Here is a 19,933-nt window from a genome sequence, read left to right on the forward strand (position 1 = left end):
CATCAGCGCAGTCTTCCATTTCTTGGCTATATCGTCTCCGATCAGGGCCTACAAATGGATCCAGCCAAGCTCGCAGCTGTCCTTCAATGGCCACGCCCGGTGGGACTTAAAGCTATCCAACGTTTCCTGGGCTTCGCCAACTATTACCGGCAATTCATCCCTCACTTCTCTACCCTGGTCGCACCCATTGTGGCTCTCACTAAAAAGAAGGCGGACCCCAGACGTTGGCCTCCAGAGGCCGAACAAGCCTTCAATAGCCTCAAGTCTGCCTTTGCCTCCGCTCCTGCCCTAGTCCGCCCGGATGTCTCCAGGCCGTTTTCTCTCGAGGTCGATGCTTCTTCTGTGGGCGCAGGAGCCGTTCTCTCGCAAAGGGACACATCAGGCAAGACCAGAACCTGTGGGTTCTTCTCTAAGACTTTCTCCCCTGCCGAGAGGAACTATACCATTGGGGACCGTGAACTCCTGGCCATTAAGTTGGCACTGGAGGAGTGGCGTCATCTATTAGAGGGGGCTAAACACCCGGTTAACATCTACACGGACCACAAGAACCTCCTCTACCTCCAATCGGCTCAACGCCTCAATCCCAGGCAGGCTCGGTGGTCCCTCTTCTTCTCTCGGTTCAACTATACCATCCACTTCCGTCCAGCCGAGAAGAATCTAAAGGCCGATGCATTATCCCGAGCATCCGATGTCATGGGGCAAGAGGAATCTCCTCGTCACATAATACCTCCCGACCGCCTAGTACCAGTTGCCACTTCTGCTCTGCAGAGTCTGCCTCCCGGGAAGACTTATGTGCGCCCCGCACTCCGTAAACGCATCTTGAAGTGGGGGCATTCCTCTTTGGTAGCCGGGCATCCAGGAGCCCAAAAGACCGGGCAATTGATCTCCCGTCACTACTGGTGGCCCAATCTACTCCAGGATGTCAAGGATTTTGTGGCTTCCTGTGCAGTCTGTGCCAGGAATAAATCTCCCCGTCTAAGACCTGCCGGCCTACTATTGCCCTTGCCAGTCCCGGATCATCCCTGGCACCACATTGGGATGGATTTCATCACTGACCTACCTCCATCTGCGGGCAATACAGTTATTTGGGTGGTGACGGACCGCTTTTCTAAAATGGCTCACTTCGTGGCCCTTCCTGGTCTGCCCTCTGCTCCTCGTCTGGCTCAGTTGTTCTTCCGACACATCTTTCGCCTGCATGGACTTCCTCTTCACATTGTGTCCGACCGAGGCTCTCAATTTGTCTCTAAATTTTGGCGTGCCCTATGCTCGCAACTCCAAGTGAAGCTGGACTTCTCATCGGCCTATCATCCTCAAACCAACGGGCAAGTGGAGAGAGTCAATCAGATTCTGGGCAACTACCTACGCCATTTTGTTTCAAGCCGCCAAGACAACTGGTCCGATCTACTCCCATGGGCAGAATTCTCTTATAACCACTTGGACTCGACTTCCACAGGCAAGTCCCCTTTCTATGTGGTCTACGGGCATCATCCTCGTCCTCCTCTGCCTCTCTCTCCATCCTCTGAAGTCCCAGCCGTGGAGGAGTTGTTATCTGACCTGCAATCGATCTGGGAACAAACTCGACAGTCCTTACTCAAAGCCTCTGAACGCATGAAGGACCAGGCTGATAAGAAGAGGAGACCTGCCACGAATTTTCTCCCAGGTGACAAAGTCTGGCTCTCGGCCAAATATGTCAGACTCAAGATCCCCAGCTACAAGTTGGGCCCTCGATTCCTCGGTCCTTTCTCGGTGCTAAGACGCATCAACCCTGTCACCTACAAACTCCGCCTACCCCCCACTATGCGGATTCCGAACTCCTTCCATGTTTCCCTCTTAAAACCAGTGGTCCTGAACCGGTTCTCCGATAGATCTTCGTTCTCTGCTCCTCAAGCCGTCTCTGACGACGTCTACGCTGTTAAGGACATTCTGGCCATGAAGACTGTCAGAGGGAGAAGGTTCTTCCTGGTGGACTGGAAAGGATTTGGTCCTGAGGAGAGGTTCTGGGAACCCGAGGCTAACATCCTGGACCAAGATCTCATCAAAGGGTTCCTGCAGGTTAGAAAGAGGGGGAGGCCAAAGGGGGGGGGTACTGTCACGGCCGCGGCGGCGTCCCATGCTCCGGGCCGCCGCCGCGACCTCCCCCCATCTCATGCAGCTGCCGGGGTCCCGGTGCAGGGACCCGGCGCTGCTACACGTTCGGCCCCGGGGGGCGCCTCACCTCTCCACGCTCCTGTCTCTCGCTGTGCCGGCCGGCGCGCGCGTCCCCGCCTCCTAGGGCGCGCGCGCGCCGGCTGTCTCAGATTTAAAGGGGCAGTGCGCTCCTAATTGGTAGTTGCACCAATCACTCCCCTATAAATCCCAGCATGCCCTGTCCCCTGTGTTGGAGCCTCTACATGCTTCCCATAGCGTTTGGCCCAGCTCCCTGTTGTTCCTGTGTCCTGTCCGTTACCTGGTCCCTAGTCCCTGTTCCTGAGTCCTGTCCGTTACCTGGTCCCTTGTCCCTGTTCCTGGTTCCTGTTCCCCTGTCACTCCACCTGTTCCTGTGTCCAGCCAGTCACGTGCTCTCTCATCTGCAGACTATTGCCTGTACCATCTCCTGCCACGCCTCGCCTGCCGACACCAGCAACCAAGCCAGGGGTAGCGACCTGGGGGTCGCCTGCCGCAGCAAGTCCATCCCGCCTTGCGGCGGGCTCTGGTGAAAACCAGCGGCCCCTTAGACTCCGCTCCCTGGTGAGGTTTGTGCCATCGCTGGTGCCGGCCCAGTGGATCCACTACTCCGGGCGTTACACTCAGCAGACAGTGTTACACATGGAGGGATTAGATACAGAGGCTAGGTAGACAGTGACACATGATGATTATATACGGCAGCTAAGCAGAGTGTATCACACACTTTAGGATGAGCTACAGCCGCTGAGCAGAGTGTATAACACAGTTTAGGATGAGCTACAGCCGCTAAGCAGAGTGTATCCCACAGTTTAGGATGAGATACAGCCGCTGAGCAGAGTGTATAACACAGTTTAGGATGAGCTACAGCCGCTGAGCAGAGTGTATAACACAGTTTAGGATGAGCTACAGCCGCTAAGCAGAGTGTATCCCACAGTTTAGGATGAGCTACAGCCGCTGAGCAGAGTGTATCACACACTTTAGGATGAGCTACAGCCGCTGTGCAGAGTGTATCACACAGTTTAGGATGAGCTACAGCCGCTGAGCAGAGTGTATCACACAGTTTAGGATGAGCTACAGCCGCTGAGCAGAGTGTATCCCACAGTTTAGGATGAGATACAGCTGCTGAGCAGTGTATCACACAGTTTAGGATGAGCTACAGCCGCTGAGCAGAGTGTATCACACACTTTAGGATGAGATACAGCTGCTGAGCAGTGTATCACACAGTTTAGGATGAGCTACAGCCGCTAAGCAGAGTGTATCACACACTTTAGGATGAGCTACAGCCGCTGAGCAGAGTGTATCACACAGTTTAGGATGAGCTACAGACGCTGAGCAGAGTGTATCACACACTTTAGGATGAGCTACAGCCGCTGAGCAGAGTGTATCACACAGTTTAGGATGAGCTACAGACGCTGAGCAGAGTGTATCACACAGTTTAGGATGAGATACAGCCGCTGAGCAGTGTATCGCACAGTTTAGGCTGAGATTCGCTGTGGGCAGAGTGTATCGCACAGTTTAGGCTGAGATTCGCTGTGGGCAGAGTGTATCGCACAGTTTAGGCTGAGATTCGCTGTGGGCAGAGTGTATCGCACAGTTTAGGCTGAGATTCGCGGTGGGCAGAGTGTATCGCACAGTTTAGGCTGAGATTCGCGGTGGGCAGAGTGTATCGCACAGTTTAGGCTGAGATTCGCGGTGGGCAGAGTGTATCGCACAGTTTAGGATGAGATACAGCCGCTGAGCAGTGTATCACACAGTTTAGGCTGAGATTCGCTGTGGGCAGAGTGTATCGCACAGTCTAGGATGAGATTCGCGGTGGGCAGAGTGTATCGCACAGTTTAGGATGAGATACAGCCGCTGAGCAGTGTATCGCACAGTTTAGGATGAGCTTCGCGGTGGGCAGGCAGGTTCCTGTGCTGGTTGTATTGATCCCCGGTGGGGCGCAGGATATAGGACGCTGCCCCCCCCCCCTCCTCCTCTTCCTCTTATATCACATTATCGCTCTCTTCTCGTTTTCTTCATCCGGCTCAATACTGAACGACCTCACTGACTTTTTTCCATTAGAGGTGAAAATAACTTTGGAAGTTGTCGTGGCTCCGCCCCTTTGACCGTCATTGCCAGTGGTGCTGTATACCTGTATGTTGGGCTGGCTGGTGCTGTAGTCACCATTTAAAGGGGCAGTCTATAGAGCTGTGGTTGCTCCCTCACCCTCCCTCACCCTGGTCTCCCTGTCTCGTCCCACTTAAGATTCCGGAGCTGCGTCCTGGAGATTTCTAGGGCACTAGGATGTGGCCCCTGGCACCCACTGTCTACACCGAGCGCAAGGAGACGTCGCCACGGCAACACAGCCACTGGGACCAGTCATTTATCATTAGTGATGGTGGCGACTGTAACCGATGCTGATCAATAGGCTGCGACCGGTGCTAAAGAGAGGACAGGGGAAGTGGTACTGTGCACCGGCCATATATACAGGACAAGAGAAGTGGTACTGTGCAGTGTCCATATATACAGGACAGGAGAAGTGTTACTGTGCAGTGTCCATATATACAGGACAGGAGAAGTGGTACTGTGCACCGGCCATATATACAGGACAAGAGAAGTGGTACTGTGCACCGGCCATATATACAGGACAGGAGAAGTGGTACTGTGCACCGGCCATATATACAGGACAAGAGAAGTGGTACTGTGCACCGGCCATATATACAGGACAGGAGAAGTGGTACTGTGCACCGGCCATATATACAGGACAAGAGAAGTGGTACTGTGCACTGGCCATATATACAGGACAGGAGAAGTGGTACTGTGCACTGTCCATATATACAGGACAGGAGAAGTGGTACTGTGCACCGGCCATATATACAGGACAGGGGAAGTGGTACTGTGCACCGGCCATATATACAGGACAAGAGAAGTGGTACTGTGCACCGGCCATATATACAGGACAAGAGAAGTGGTACTGTGCACCGGCCATATATACAGGACAAGAGAAGTGGTACTGTGCACCAGCTGTATAAACAGGACAAGAGAAGTGGTACTGTGCACCGGCCATATATACAGGACAAGAGAAGTAGTACTGTGCACCGGCCATATATACAGGACAAGAGAAGTGGTACTGTGCACCGGCCATATATACAGGACAAGAGAAGTGGTACTGTGCACCGGCCATATATACAGGACAAGAGAAGTGGTACTGTGCACCAGCTGTATAAACAGGACAAGAGAAGTGGTACTGTGCACCGGCCATATATACAGGACAAGAGAAGTAGTACTGTGCACCGGCCATATATACAGGACAGGAGAAGTGGTACTGTGCAGTGTCCATATATATAGGACAGGAGAAGTGGTACTGTGCACTGTCCATATATACAGGACAGGAGAAGTGGTACTGTGCAGTGTCCATATATACAGGGTAGGAGAAGTAGTACTGTGCACTGTCCATATATACAGGACAGGAGAAGTAGTACTGTGCACCGGCCATATATACTGGACAGGAGAAGTGGTACTGTGCAGTGTCCATATATACAGGACAGGAGAAGTGGTACTGTGCACTGTCCATATATACAGGACAGGAGAAGTGGTACTGTGCAGTGTCCATATATACAGGGTAGGAGAAGTAGTACTGTGCACTGTCCATATATACAGGACAGGAGAAGTAGTACTGTGCACCGGCCATATATACAGGACAGGAGAAGTGGTACTGTGCAGTGTCCATATATACAGGACAGGAGAAGTAGTACTGTGCAGTGTCCATATATACAGGACAGGAGAAGTAGAACTGTGCAGTGTTCATATATACAGGACAGGAGAAGTAGTACTGTGCAGTGTCCATATATACAGGACAGAAGAAGTAGTACTGTGCATCGGCCATATATACAGGACAAGAGAAGTGGTACTGTGCACCGGCCATATATACAGGACAGAAGAAGTAGTACTGTGCACCGGCCATATATACAGGACAGGAGAAGTGGTACTGTGCACCGGCCATATATACAGGACAGGAGAAGTAGTACTGTGCACCGGTCATATATACAGGACAAGAGAAGTGGTACTGTGCAGTGTCCATATATACAGGACAAGAGAAGTGGTACTGTGCAGTGTCCATATATACAGGACAGGAGAAGTAGTACTGTGCAGTGTCCATATATACAGGACAGGAGAAGTAGTACTGTGCAGTGTTCATATATACAGGACAGGAGAAGTGGTACTGTGCACCGGCCATATATACAGGACAAGAGAAGTGGTACTGTGCACCGGCCATATATACAGGACAAGAGAAGTGGTACTGTGCAGTGTCCATATATACAGGACAAGAGAAGTGGTACTGTGCAGTGTCCATATATACAGGACAGGAGAAGTAGTACTGTGCAGTGTCCATATATACAGGACAGGAGAAGTAGTACTGTGCAGTGTTCATATATACAGGACAGGAAAAGTGGTACTGTGCACCGGCCATATATACAGGACAAGAGAAGTGGTACTGTGCACCGGCCATATATACAGGACAGGAGAAGTAGTACTGTGCAGTGTCCATATATACAGGACATGAGAAGTGGTACTGTGCACCGGCCATATATACAGGACAAGAGAAGTGGTACTGTGCACCGGCCATATATACAGGACAAGAGAAGTGGTACTGTGCACCGGCCATATATACAGGACAGGAGAAGTAGTACTGTGCAGTGTCCATATATACAGGACAGGAGAAGTGGTACTGTGCACCGGCCATATATACAGGACAGGAGAAGTGGTACTGTGCAGTGTCCATATATACAGGACAGGAGAAGTAGTACTGTGCAGTGTCCATATATACAGGACAGGAGAAGTAGTACTGTGCAGTGTCCATATATACAGGACAGGAGAAGTGGTACTGTGCACCGGCCATATATACAGGACAGGAGAAGTGGTACTGTGCACCGGCCATATATACAGGACAGGAGAAGTGGTACTGTGCACTGTCCATATATACAGGACCGGAGAAGTGGTACTGTGCACTGTCCATATATACAGGACAGGAGAAGTAGTACTGTGCAGTGTCCATATATACAGGACAGGAGAAGTGGTACTGTGCACCGGCCATATATACAGGACAGGAGAAGTAGTACTGTGCACCGGCCATATATACAGTACAGGACAAGAGAAGTGGTACTGTGCAGTGTCCATATATACAGGACAAGAGAAGTGGTACTGTGCACCGGCCATATATACAGGACAGGAGAAGTAGTACTGTGCACTGTCCATATATACAGGACAGGAGAAGTGGTACTGTGCACCGGCCATATATACAGGACAGGAGAAGTAGTACTGTGCAGTGTCCATATATACAGGACAGGAGAAGTGGTACTGTGCACCGGCCATATATACAGGACAGGAGAAGTGGTACTGTGCAGTGTTCATATATACAGGACAGGAGAAGTGGTACTGTTCAGTGTCCATATATACAAGACAGGAGAAGTAGTACTGTGCACTGTCCATATATACAAGACAGGAGAAGTAGTACTGTGCACTGTCCATATATACAGGACAGGAGAAGTGGTACTGTTCAGTGTCCATATATACAGGACAGAAGAAGTGGTACTGTGCAGTGTCCATATATACAGGACAGGAGAAGTAGTACTGTGCAACGGCCATATATACAGGACAGGAGAAGTGGTACTGTGCAGTGTCCATATATACAGGACAGGAGAAGTGGTACTGTGCAGTGTCCATATATACAGGACAGGAGGAGTGGTACTGTGCACTCTCCATATATACAGGACAGGAGAAGTAGTACTGTGCAGTGTCCATATATACAGGACAGGAGAAGTGGTACTGTGCAGTGTCCATATATACAGAATAAGAGCAGATAATTAGGATTACTGAGGAGAAGGGTTGGTAGGTAGATGTTTGGAACAAACTTCCAGCAGATGTGGTTGGTAAATCTACACTAACAGAATGTAAATCTGCCTGATTGATTGAGATATATATTATATATATATATATATATATATATATATATATATATATATATATATATAGTGACCTCTGGTGTACAGGCGCGGACAGTCACTTGCCAGATGGTTAGGTTATGTGGTGGTTGGCTGAGGTATAGCCCTGCCTGGTGGTAATTTGTTGTGACGCCAGTGCTGGATGGGCACACAGGTATGCTGGCACACCTGCTTTTATTTTAATGGGCTGGCTATACCCTCTCCCCTGTGGACAGTGTCCGGCCGGGCCGTTTGGGGGTCCCTTGGGCAATTATCACGGTGGTCCAGAGTGGAGTTGTGACCCGCCCAGACTATTGGCACTGCCACCCACAGAAAGGGGAGATGTCCCAAGGGGGTGTATTCAGGTGCAGGTGCTTAGTGAAGAACCACAGAGTCCCGTTACAATAAATAAAATCTGTTTACTTGATGTAGGAAGCAGGTAATACAGCTTTGCCTTCATAGGGTACTTTATACTTCATAGACTAGATCTGTACTATGAGTGGAACAGAAGATACAGCCGTGCTGGCTGAGCTGCGTGCTGAGAGGTAGAAAGTTCAGAAAAGTAGAGAGGAGGATGTCGAGAGAGTCCCAACCCAAGTAGTACCGTGCTCTACCAGAACTTCCAATGTAAAAGAAGTAGAATACGTGAAAGTAGAGAGAATACATGTGCCTGTGTTTTGACTCTTTGGTCTTTGTACCACCTATTGCCCACCAGTGTCGGTTGACCCGTCCTAGAGGGTGACACAAGCCCCAGACCTTGTTACCTGGGATGAGTGGTATGCTGAGGGTTTCCTGCTTACACTCGCGCTGCAAGATAAAGTGCTTAGGCTTCTAGCAACTTTGCTCTATCCTGATCAGTTCCTTTACTTTTTATGGATAGTGTCCTGCACTGTGTTCCTTGTTCTCGGCATGGGTTGAAATGATCCCTGACTTTTCCTCTCTAGTAGCGACTGTGTTGTGTTTAGTAGTGTTGCTCGAGGGAAACTGGGTCTGGGTCTAGCGTGTGCATGTGCTCTGCTCAACGTCTGGACCACAACTCCCTTGACTGGGGGATCTGGCAGGAGCCAGGGCTCAACTAGGCTGCTGTAGGGAGCAATCTAGCTTGCGTCCTTCCTCTACAGAATCCAAAATAGAAAAGATCCTACACTTCCTCCACCCATGTGACTTCCTTTCTACAGCGCATGTAAGGTGTGCTGTGAGTGGGTGAGGAGTGCGTGTGTAAGATGTAAGGAGAGAGGTGATAGGAAAGAAGAAGAAAGAACTCTCATTGGTGTACAGATCCATGTGACACACAAAAAAAACAATAACCCTTTAACTTCTACAGCCATGCAATATCTAGGCACACATACTTGCTATAACATCTAGTGGTAAAACTTTGGTACTGCTACACTACCACTTACACATATGAGTACAGACTTTTGCGAAGGGTGTAACCAATAGCAACACCTGTGGTGGGACACCACATATATATCCTAAGATAAAAAGAAAGGAAATACTAGAGGGTGGACTAGAGAAGATACTAGAGGGTGGACTAGAGAAGATACTAGAGGGTGGACTAGAGAAGATACTAGAGGAGATACTAGAGGGTGGACTAGAGAAGATACTAGAGGGTGGACTAGAGAAGATACTAGAGGAGATACTAGAGGGTGGACTAGAGAAGATACTAGAGGGTGGACTAGAGAAGATACTAGAGGGTGGACTAGAGAAGGTACTAGAGGGTGGACTAGAGAAGGTACTAGAGGGTGGACTAGAGGAGGGGGGCTTTATCTGGCTAAAATATTTTGTTTCTGTGGTGCCGTCTACCGGTGGGATGTGGGGGTGTCTCCTGGTGGGATGTGGGGGTGTCTCCCGGTGTGATGTGGGGGTGTGTCCCGGTGGGATGTGGGGGTGTCTCCCGGTGGGATGTGGGGGTGTCTCCCGGTGGGATGTGGGGGTGTGTCCCGGTGGGATGTGGGGGTGTCTCCCGGTGGGATGTGGGGGTGTCTCCCGGTGGGATGTGGGGGTGTCTCCCGGTGTGATGTGGGGGGGTGTCCCGGTGGGATGTGGGGGTTTCTCCCGGTGGGATGTGGGGGTTTCTCCCGGTGGGATGTGGGGGTTTCTCCCGGTGGGATGTGGGGGTGTCTCCCGGTGGGATGTGGGGGTGTCTCGGTGGGATGTGGGGGTTTCTCCCGGTGGGATGTGGGGGTTTCTCCCGGTGGGATGTGGGGGTGTCTCCTGGTGGGATGTGGGGGTGTCTCCCGGTGGGATGTGGGGGTGTGTCCCGGTGGGATGTGGGGGTTTCTCCCGGTGGGATGTGGGGGTGTCTCCCGGTGGGATGTGGGGGTGTCTCCCGGTGGGATGTGGGGGTGTGTCCCGGTGGGATGTGGGGGTTTCTCCCGGTGGGATGTGGGGGTTTCTCCCGGTGGGATGTGGGGGTGTCTCCTGGTGGGATGTGGGGGTGTCTCCTGGTGGGATGTGGGGGTGTCTCCCGGTGGGATGTAGGGGTGTCTCCCGTGGGATGTGGGGGTTTCTCCCGGTGGAATAGGGGGGATCACTGTCAGGCTCAGTAGTGACCTCCATCTCCGCCAATGACCCGTATACTCACCAGTGACCTCAGTATAAGCCTCTGTGCCTGGGGGAGGGGGCTCACACATTGTACAGTGCTGTAGAATATGTTGCCGCCATTAAACACTGGTAATCCTAACATGATCCTCCGAGCACAGTGTGACGAGCGCCGGGATAGACCCCCCTGGGGCGGGGATTCCCATCTCTATCAGCAGATCTGTACATCGGGGAGGTGTAATCTGGGATTAGCGCTCGGTATCATGTGATAATCCCATTAGCTGATCTGTATAATCCCTCTTCTGGGGACGTCTGCAGGACATTATAGAGTTGGGTTATGGTGCGGCCGTAATCTGCCACAGTGTGTGAGGGTGATAGAGGATCAGAGTGTAAGCTCTTCAGCCCATGGGAAGACACAGGTGGGGAGTATATATGTAGTGCCTTCACTCTCCAGTATCTGGTCTCTGGGGTGCCTCTGTATACTGTGACTCCTCTCTCTGTATACTGGGACTCTATGTATAGTGACCCCCTCTCTCTCCTCTCTATATAGTGACCCCCCCTCTCTCTTCTCTCTGTATAGTGACCCCCTCTCTCCTCTCTGTATAGTGACCCCCCTCTCCTCTCTGTATAGTGACCCCCTCTCTCTCTTCTCTGTATAGTGACCCCCTCTCTCTCTTCTCTGTATAGTGACCCCCCTCTCTCTCCTCTCTGTATAGTGACCCCCCTCTCTCTCCTCTCTGTATAGTGACCCCCTCTCTCTCTCCTCTCTGTATAGTGACCCCCTCTCTCTCTCCTCTCTGTATAGTGACCCCCCCTCTCTCTCCTCTCTGTATAGTGACCCCCTCTCTCCTCTCTGTATAGTGACCCCCTCTCTCTCCTCTCTGTATAGTGACCCCCCTCTCTCTCCTCTCTGTATAGTGACCCCCTCTCTCTCTCCTCTCTGTATAGTGACCCCCCTCTCTCTCCTCTCTGTATAGTGACCCCTCTCTCCTCTCTGTATAGTTACCCCCTCTCTCTCCTGTCTGTATATTGCCCCCCCTCTCTCTCCTCTCTATATAGTGACCCCCTCTCTCCTCTCTGTATAGTGACCCCCTCTCTCTCTTCTCTGTATAGTGACCCCCCTCTCTCTCCTCTCTGTATAGTGACCCCCTCTCTCTCCTCTCTGTATAGTGACCCCCTCTCTCTCTCCTCTCTGTATAGTGACCCCCCTCTCTCTCCTCTCTGTATAGTGACCCCTCTCTCCTCTCTGTATAGTTACCCCCTCTCTCTCCTGTCTGTATATTGCCCCCCCTCTCTCTCCTCTCTATATAGTGACCCCCTCTCTCTCCTCTCTATATAGTGACCCCCTCTCTCTCCTCTCTGTATAGTGACCCCCCTCTCTCTCCTCTCTGTATAGTGACCCCTCTCTCCTCTCTGTATAGTGACCCCCTCTCTCTCTCCTCTCTGTATAGTGACCCCCTCTCTCTCCTCTCTGTATAGTTACCCCCTCTCTCTCCTCTCTGTATAGTGCCCCCCCTCTCTCTCCTCTCTATATAGTGCCCCCCCTCTCTCTCCTCTCTGTATAGTGACCCCCTCTCTCTCCTCTCTGTATAGTGACCCCTCTCTCCTCTCTGTATAGTTACCCCCTCTCTCTCCTGTCTGTATATTGCCCCCCCTCTCTCTCCTCTCTATATAGTGACCCCCTCTCTCTTCTCTCTGCAGTGTCGGATGGAGTGTAAAGACATCTCGGCTGAGATCCTCTATGACGTTCTGCATGATGTGGAATATCGTAAGAAGTGGGACAGCAACGTCATCGAGACCTTTGATATCGGGAAACTGACGGTCAATGCGGATATTGGATATTACGCCTGTAGGTTTATAAGTGCAAAGTCTCCTCCATGTTTGGAGCTAAAACCTGACCCCTATGTCCGTCCTCTGCTCCTCAGGGAAGTGTCCGAAACCGCTGAAGAATCGTGATGTCATCACCCTGCGCTCCTGGCTGCCAATGGGGAACGATTACATCATCATGAACTACTCTGTGAAGCACGCGGTGAGTGTGTGTGCTGCCATATACACAGTGCTAGAACATGAGCCATACTGGTATAATGTGCTTGAACATGAGCCATACTGGTATAATGTGCTAGAACATGAGCCATACTGGTATAATGTGCTAGAACATGAGCCATACTGGTATAATGTGCTAGAACATGAGCCATACTGGTATAATGTGCTAGAACATGAGCCATACTGGTATAATGTGCTAGAACATAAGCCATACTGGTATAATGTGCTAGAACATGAGCCATACTTGTATAATGTGCTAGAACATGAGCCATACTGGTATAATGTGCTAGAACATGAGCCATACTGGTATAATGTGCTAGAACATGAGCCATACTGGTATAATGTATATATGTACAGCTATCTCCTGTATATAATGATATATGTACAGCTGGTATAACCTGGGTATATACTGTATATAATTATATATGTACAGCTGGTATAATATGGGTATCTCCTGTATATAATTATATATGTACGGCTGGTATAACCTGGGTATCTCCTGTATATAATTATATATGTACAGCTGGTATAACCTGGGTATATACTGTATATAGTTATATATGTACAGCTGGTATAACCTGGGGATCTCCTGTATATAATTATATATATACAGCTGGTATAACCCGGGTATCTCGTGTGTGTATATATATATATATACAGCTGGTATAACATGAGCTTTATTCCGCCCGCACAGGATACCATCTGTATTAGTGCGTCTGATGTCTTTGGCGCTGTCACCATCTGATATTATTATCCTGTGCGGCGGTGCGGCTCATAGTTCTTTATATATCTAGGTCACGTTCAATCTCAGCTTGACACAAAAAATCCAGTGAGTGATATATTTAAGCTGAGAATAGCCGGTGCCGGGTCTGCGCTGCGCTGTGCTCTGTGTCACGGGAGCAGTAGAGCGGTAGCGGTGATCTAAAGAAGCTTCACCAGCATAAGGTAGTAGATAGGACGGGGTGATTCCACAGGCGGTTTGAGATGGCGCTATTCTTCTTTATTCTGTGTTATCGCTCTTAGTGTCGCACTATGGCGCTGGGCCCTGTTTGAGGCACAATGCATCCATGTCCTATATGCACTGAGAGGGACCACATTTGTGCACTCTTTATGTGGTCACTATATTGCACTATGTATCTATCTCCTCTGACTTGTGACTTTTATAGAGCCCCCTATGTTATAGCGGGTTGGACCTTTAGACTTCAGATCTGCACTAATATCTCCCTTACATTAGATGGTGGTCCTGAGGAACCCGTCCTACCTCATCCCAGAGATGTCTATTAGATCAATATCTGGGGACTGTGAGGCTGGGGAGAAAGTAAAAAATAGTTCTGCATCCATCTGCCCAGCCATGTTTCTCCACAGAGATCTGGATCCATCTCACCGGACATGTTTCTCCACAGAGATCTGGATCCATCTGACCAGCCATGTTTCTCCACAGAGATCTCGATCCATCTGATTGGCCATGTATCTCTATAGAGATTTGGATCTATATGACCGGCCATGTATCTCTATAGAGATCTGAATCCATCTGACCGGCCATGTTTCTCCACAGAGATCTGGATCTATCTGACCGGCCATGTTTCTCCACAGAGATCTGGATCCATCTGATTGGCCATGTATCTCTATAGAGATTTGGATCTATCTGACCGGCCATGTTTCTCCACAGAGATCTGGAGCCATCTGATCGGCCATGTATCTCTATAGAGATTTGGATCTATCTGACCGGCCATGTTTCTCTATAGAGATCTGGATCCATCTGACCGGCCATGTTTCTCTATAGAGATCTGGATCCATCTGACCGGCCATGTTTCTCTATAGAGATCTGGATCCATCTGACCGGCCATGTTTCTCTATAGAGACCTGGATCTATCTGACCGGCCATGTTTCTCCACAGAGATCTGGATCCATCTGACCGGCCATGTTTCTCCACAGAGATCTGGATACATCTGACCGGCCATATTTCTCCACAGAGATCCGGATCCATCTGACCGGCCATGTTTCTCCACAGAGATCTGGATCCATCTGATCAGCCATGTTTCTCCACAGAGATCTATATCCATATGACTGACCATATTTCTCCACAGAGATCTGGATCTATCTGACCGGCCATGTTTCTCCACAGAGATCTGGATCCATCTGATTGGCCATGTATCTCTATAGAGATTTGGATCTATCTGACCGGCCATGTTTCTCCACAGAGATCTGGAGCCATCTGATCGGCCATGTATCTCTATAGAGATTTGGATCTATCTGACCGGCCATGTTTCTCTATAGAGATCTGGATCCATCTGACCGGCCATGTTTCTCTATAGAGATCTGGATCCATCTGACCGGCCATGTTTCTCTATAGAGACCTGGATCTATCTGACCGGCCATGTTTCTCCACAGAGATCTGGATCTATCTGACCGGCCATGTTTCTCCACAGAGATCCGGATCCATCTGACCGGCCATGTTTCTCCACAGAGATCTGGATCTATCTGACCGGCCATGTATCTCTATAGAGATCGGGATCCATCTGACCGGCCATGTTTCTCCACAGAGATCTGGATCTATCTGACCGGCCATGTTTCTCCACAGAGATCGGGATCCATCTGACCGGCCATGTTTCCCCACAGAGATCTGGATCCATCTTACCGGCCATGTTTCTCCAGAGATCTGGATCCATCTTACCGGCCATGTTTCTCCACAGAGATCTGGATCTATATAACTAATTGGCTCAGTGACACAATTTCTGCTCCCCCAGAGTCTCGTCCTCCATCCTCCTCTGACCCCTTTTTGCTGATCTCCATACAGGGAGGATGTGATTGTGTGCGGCAGGCCCCAGGCTATGCATTGTGTATACAGGTTCAGGTCTCCAGGTCAGGTTATTACACTTGGCTGCTCCTCTCTGTGTGGGGGGATGTTTAGTGGTCTCGGCTCCTCCGTCAGCCTCACATATCAGGACCATGGAGAAGGCTCTGCAGTCTCCCTGTCTGTACCGCTCTGTATATGAGTTATTCCTTATATATAATGTTACCTGTATACATCATATAACCATGTACATAGCTATATCTATATATCACCTGCAGTCCCATATCAGGACCATGGAGAAGGCTCTGCAGCTATCCCTGTCTGTACCGCTCTCTATATGAGTTATTCCTTATAGTGTTACCTGTATACATCATATAACCATGTACATAGCTATATCTATATATCACCTGCAGTCCCATATCAGGACCATGGAGAAGTCTCTGCAGTCTCTCTGTCTGTACGGCTCTGTATATGAGTTATTCCTTATATATAATGTTACCTGTATACATCATATAACCATGTACATAGCTATATCTATATATCACCTGCAGTCCCATATCAGGACCATGGAGAAGGCTCTGCAGCTCTCCCTGTCTGTACGGCTCTGTATATGAGTTATTCCTTATAGTGTTACCTGTATACATCATATAACCATCTACATAGCTATATCTATATATCACCCGCAGTCCCATATCAGGACCATGGAGAAGGCTCTGCAGCTCTCCCTGTCTGTACGGCTCTGTATATGAGTTATTCCTTATATATAATGTTACCTGTATACATCATATAACCATGTACATAGCTATATCTATATATCACCTGCAGTCCCATATCAGGACCATGGAGAAGGCTCTGCAGCTCTCCCTGTCTGTACGGCTCTGTATATGAGTTATTCCTTATATATTACATCATATAACCATCTACATAGCTATATCTTTATATCACCCGCAGTCCCATATACTGATCCTGCTGCTGTATACTGCTTATACAAGTGCTAAAGGTTTTGTTTTCTCTGTTACAGAAATATCCCCCTAAAAAAGACCTGGTGAGAGCGGTGTCCATACAGACGGGCTACCTCATCCAGGGAGGGGGCCCCAAGAGCTGCACCCTAGTCTACTTGGCCCAGGTGGACCCCAGAGGTGAGTGACCTACCTGTGACCTACTGCAGGGGATGATGGGAGTAGTAGTCTGCCGGATGCGGAGACCAGGGCTGTACCCTCACCTCTCTTCTCTCTCCTCTAGGTTCCTTGCCTAAGTGGGTGGTGAACAAGTCTTCACAATTTCTGGCACCAAAAGTAAGTGATAGACAGGGCCGAGTCTATGGAATCCCTGAAACATAAAGTGATGTGACTGTAAATCACTATATAATAGTATAATGGTGTAATATAACAGTATAATATAACAGTATAATATAATAGTGTAATATAACAGTATAATATTATGGTTTAGTATAAGGCTATGTTCAGACCTCGTATGAGACTGGCCGGATGATCGAATGATCTTTGCAGCCGCAGAGTTCTAATGCGGGCGCCATCCGTGCGCCCACATCTGAACTCCCCACAGCACACTATGGAGCGTGCAGCCGCAGCCGCTCGCTCCGTAGTGTGCACTGACAGGGTTTTCTGCGGCCGCTATTCACTGAATAGCGGCCGCAGAAAACTGACATGTCAGTTGCTCGCAGCGCCCTGAGAGATCCTGGATGGAGTGTATACTATGTGTATACACTCCAGCCGGGATCCCATGGGGGGCAATATATTACGTATATTTTCATAATAACCACGGCTGTTACATAGTGTGTACATAGCCTAATAGTGTATAATAGTGTAATATAACAGTATAATATAATGGTGTAGTATAATAGTATAATATAATAGTGTAATATAACAGTATAATATAATGGTGTAGTATAATAGTGTAATATAATAGCGTAATATAATGGTATAATATAATAGTATAATATAACAGTATAATTTAATAGTATAATATAATGGTGTAATATAACAGCATAACAGTGTAATATAAAAGTATAATATAATAGTATAGTATAATAGTGTGGAAACCTTCAACAGTTATTTATTATATGTTGTTCTGATTCTCATAATCAATGCTCTGTGAGCTCTACAGCCTGGACTGATACATTGTACATAGCTAGTCCTGCGCTCAGCTGTATTCAGTGTAGACAATGCTCTGTAATCTCCAGACTGATACATTGTACATGGCTAGTCCTGCCCTCAGCTATATCCAGTGTAGACAATGCTCTGTGAGCTCCAGACTGATACATTGTACATAGCTAGTCCTGCTCCCAGCTGTATTCAGTGTAGACAATGCTCTGTGAGCTCCAGACTGATACATTGTACATAGCTAGTCCTGCTCCCAGCTATATCCAGTGTAGACAATGCTCTGTGAGCTCCAGACTGATACATTGTACATAGCTAGTCCTGCTCCCAGCTGTATTCAGTGTAGACAATGCTCTGTGAGCTCCAGACTGATACATTGTACATAGCTAGTCCTGCTCTCAGCTGTATCCAGTGTAGACAATGCTCTGTGAGCTCCAGACTGATACATTGTACATAGCTAGTCCTGCTCCCAGCTGTATTCAGTGTAGACAATGCTCTGTGAGCTCCAGACTGATACATTGTACATAGCTAGTCCTGCTCTCAGCTGTATCCAGTGTAGACAATGCTCTGTGAGCTCCAGACTGATACATTGTACATAGCTAGTCCTGCTCTTAGCTGTATCCAGTGTAGACAATGCTCTGTGAGCTCCAGACTGACACATTGTACATAGCTAGTCCTGTTCTCAGCTGTATCCAGTGTAGACAATGCTCTGTGAGCTCCAGACTGATACATTGTACATAGCTAGTCCTGCTCTTAGCTGTATCCAGTGTAGACAATGCTCTGTGAGCTCCAGACTGACACATTGTACATAGCTAGTTCTGCTCTCAGCTGTATCCAGTGTAGACAATGCTCTGTGAGCTCCAGACTGATACATTGTACATAGCTAGTCCTGCTCTCAGCTGTATCCAGTGTAGACAATGCTCTGTGAGCTCCAGACTGATACATTGTACATAGCTAGTCCTGCTCTTAGCTGTATCCAGTGTAGACAATGCTCTGTGAGCTCCAGACTGATACATTGTACATAGCTAGTCCTGCTCTCAGCTGTATCCAGTGTAGACAATGCTCTGTGAGCTCCAGACTGACACATTGTACATAGCTAGTCCTGCTCTCAGCTGATTGGGCTATCCTCATTGGGGTTTTAGGGCCCTTTTACACAGAAAGATTATCTGCCAAAGATTTGAAGCCAAGGCCAGGACTGGAATTGAAAAGAGGAGACATCTCAGGCTTTCCTGTATGACCTGATCTCTGTTTATAGTCTGTTCCTGGCTTTGGCTTCAAATCTTTGGCAGATAATCTGTCAGATAATCTTTCTGTGTAAAAGGGCCCTTACTCACCGCTCTCACCTGTCTCTAGGCGATGAAGAAGATGTACAAGGCCTGTGTGAAGTATCCGGAGTGGAAGAAGAAGCACAACCCCCAGCATAAGCCCTGGCTGTACCCCGAGCAGAGCAGCCTCCCCACCATCAGCCTCTCTGAGGTCTCCGTCCAGCACGCCGACTCCCTGGAAAACATCGACGAGAGTTCTGTTGCTGAGACCAAGGACGACCGGGGGGACGTCAGCGACGAGGACAGCGTCAACTGACCCTGCAGACCCTCACCAGACTCTTATACCATGACGGGGATCCCTCATGTCCCCCGCTTTACAGATGTAGAGTCAATGGAGAAGGACCAGGTGGGGGAGGGAGGGGGGTTAGTAGGTTTTAAAGGGGAAGAATTAATTTTTATACAGAGGCAAAGGTTCGGGGGGTTCTTCTTGTATCTCGTTCCTTTGTGTCAGTGACTACTTCACTGGGGCGAGCAGACGAGGATGATGAGGATGATGCCGGACTGGTCACATGGTCATCGCCATAATAAGTGCCAGTGACCCTGATACACTGTAACAAGCCCCCAGAAGCGGGCAGCGTCCACTGTGTTTTATCAGAATTTTATGTCCCCGTTGTTTCTTCTCTGTGATTGTGAGATTACGGCAGAGGTGGCGGCAGCGTCGCCAGGATAACCGTGCTCCGCGTAGACGTGACAGGCAGGCGGCTAGCATCGGGGGCAGTGGCAGCGGTGCCCTCTGATACTTCTGCTCACCATAGAAATATTAAAAGTTTATTCTTATTTAATTACGTGGTGAATTTCTTATTTATCAGTCATGGTTTCTTTCTTCTTATTTGCCTCCAGAGCAGCGCTCACTATTCTGCTGGAAAAATGGATGCCAGTGGTGCAGGGTTCCTGGGGGTCCAGACCTGTGAGACCTCAAAACTATAGTGATGTCTGGGAATAGATTGAGTGAATGCAGCTCTGGAGTCTTAACATTCTAGTCACATCCAG

General features: G+C 49.0%; 1 protein-coding gene across 2 annotated transcripts in view; it reads left to right on the forward strand.

Moving 5' to 3' along the window:
• The window catches only part of STARD10 (StAR related lipid transfer domain containing 10), a 35,603-nt gene extending 15,878 nt beyond the window's left edge, over positions 1-19,725 (forward strand). For both annotated transcript variants that reach the window (XM_069969461.1, XM_069969462.1), the window contains exons 2-6: positions 12,366-12,513; positions 12,590-12,693; positions 16,523-16,640; positions 16,744-16,796; positions 18,972-19,725. In XM_069969461.1, the coding sequence (XP_069825562.1) occupies positions 12,366-12,513; positions 12,590-12,693; positions 16,523-16,640; positions 16,744-16,796; positions 18,972-19,199 (651 nt within the window). In that variant the 3' untranslated portion in view covers positions 19,200-19,725. The remainder of the gene's footprint in view (positions 1-12,365; positions 12,514-12,589; positions 12,694-16,522; positions 16,641-16,743; positions 16,797-18,971) is intronic.
• Positions 19,726-19,933: the final 208 nt, after the last annotated feature.

Source organism: Dendropsophus ebraccatus, chromosome 5 (genome assembly GCF_027789765.1).
Source record: "Dendropsophus ebraccatus isolate aDenEbr1 chromosome 5, aDenEbr1.pat, whole genome shotgun sequence".
NCBI classification, from domain to species: Eukaryota; Metazoa; Chordata; class Amphibia; order Anura; family Hylidae; genus Dendropsophus; species Dendropsophus ebraccatus.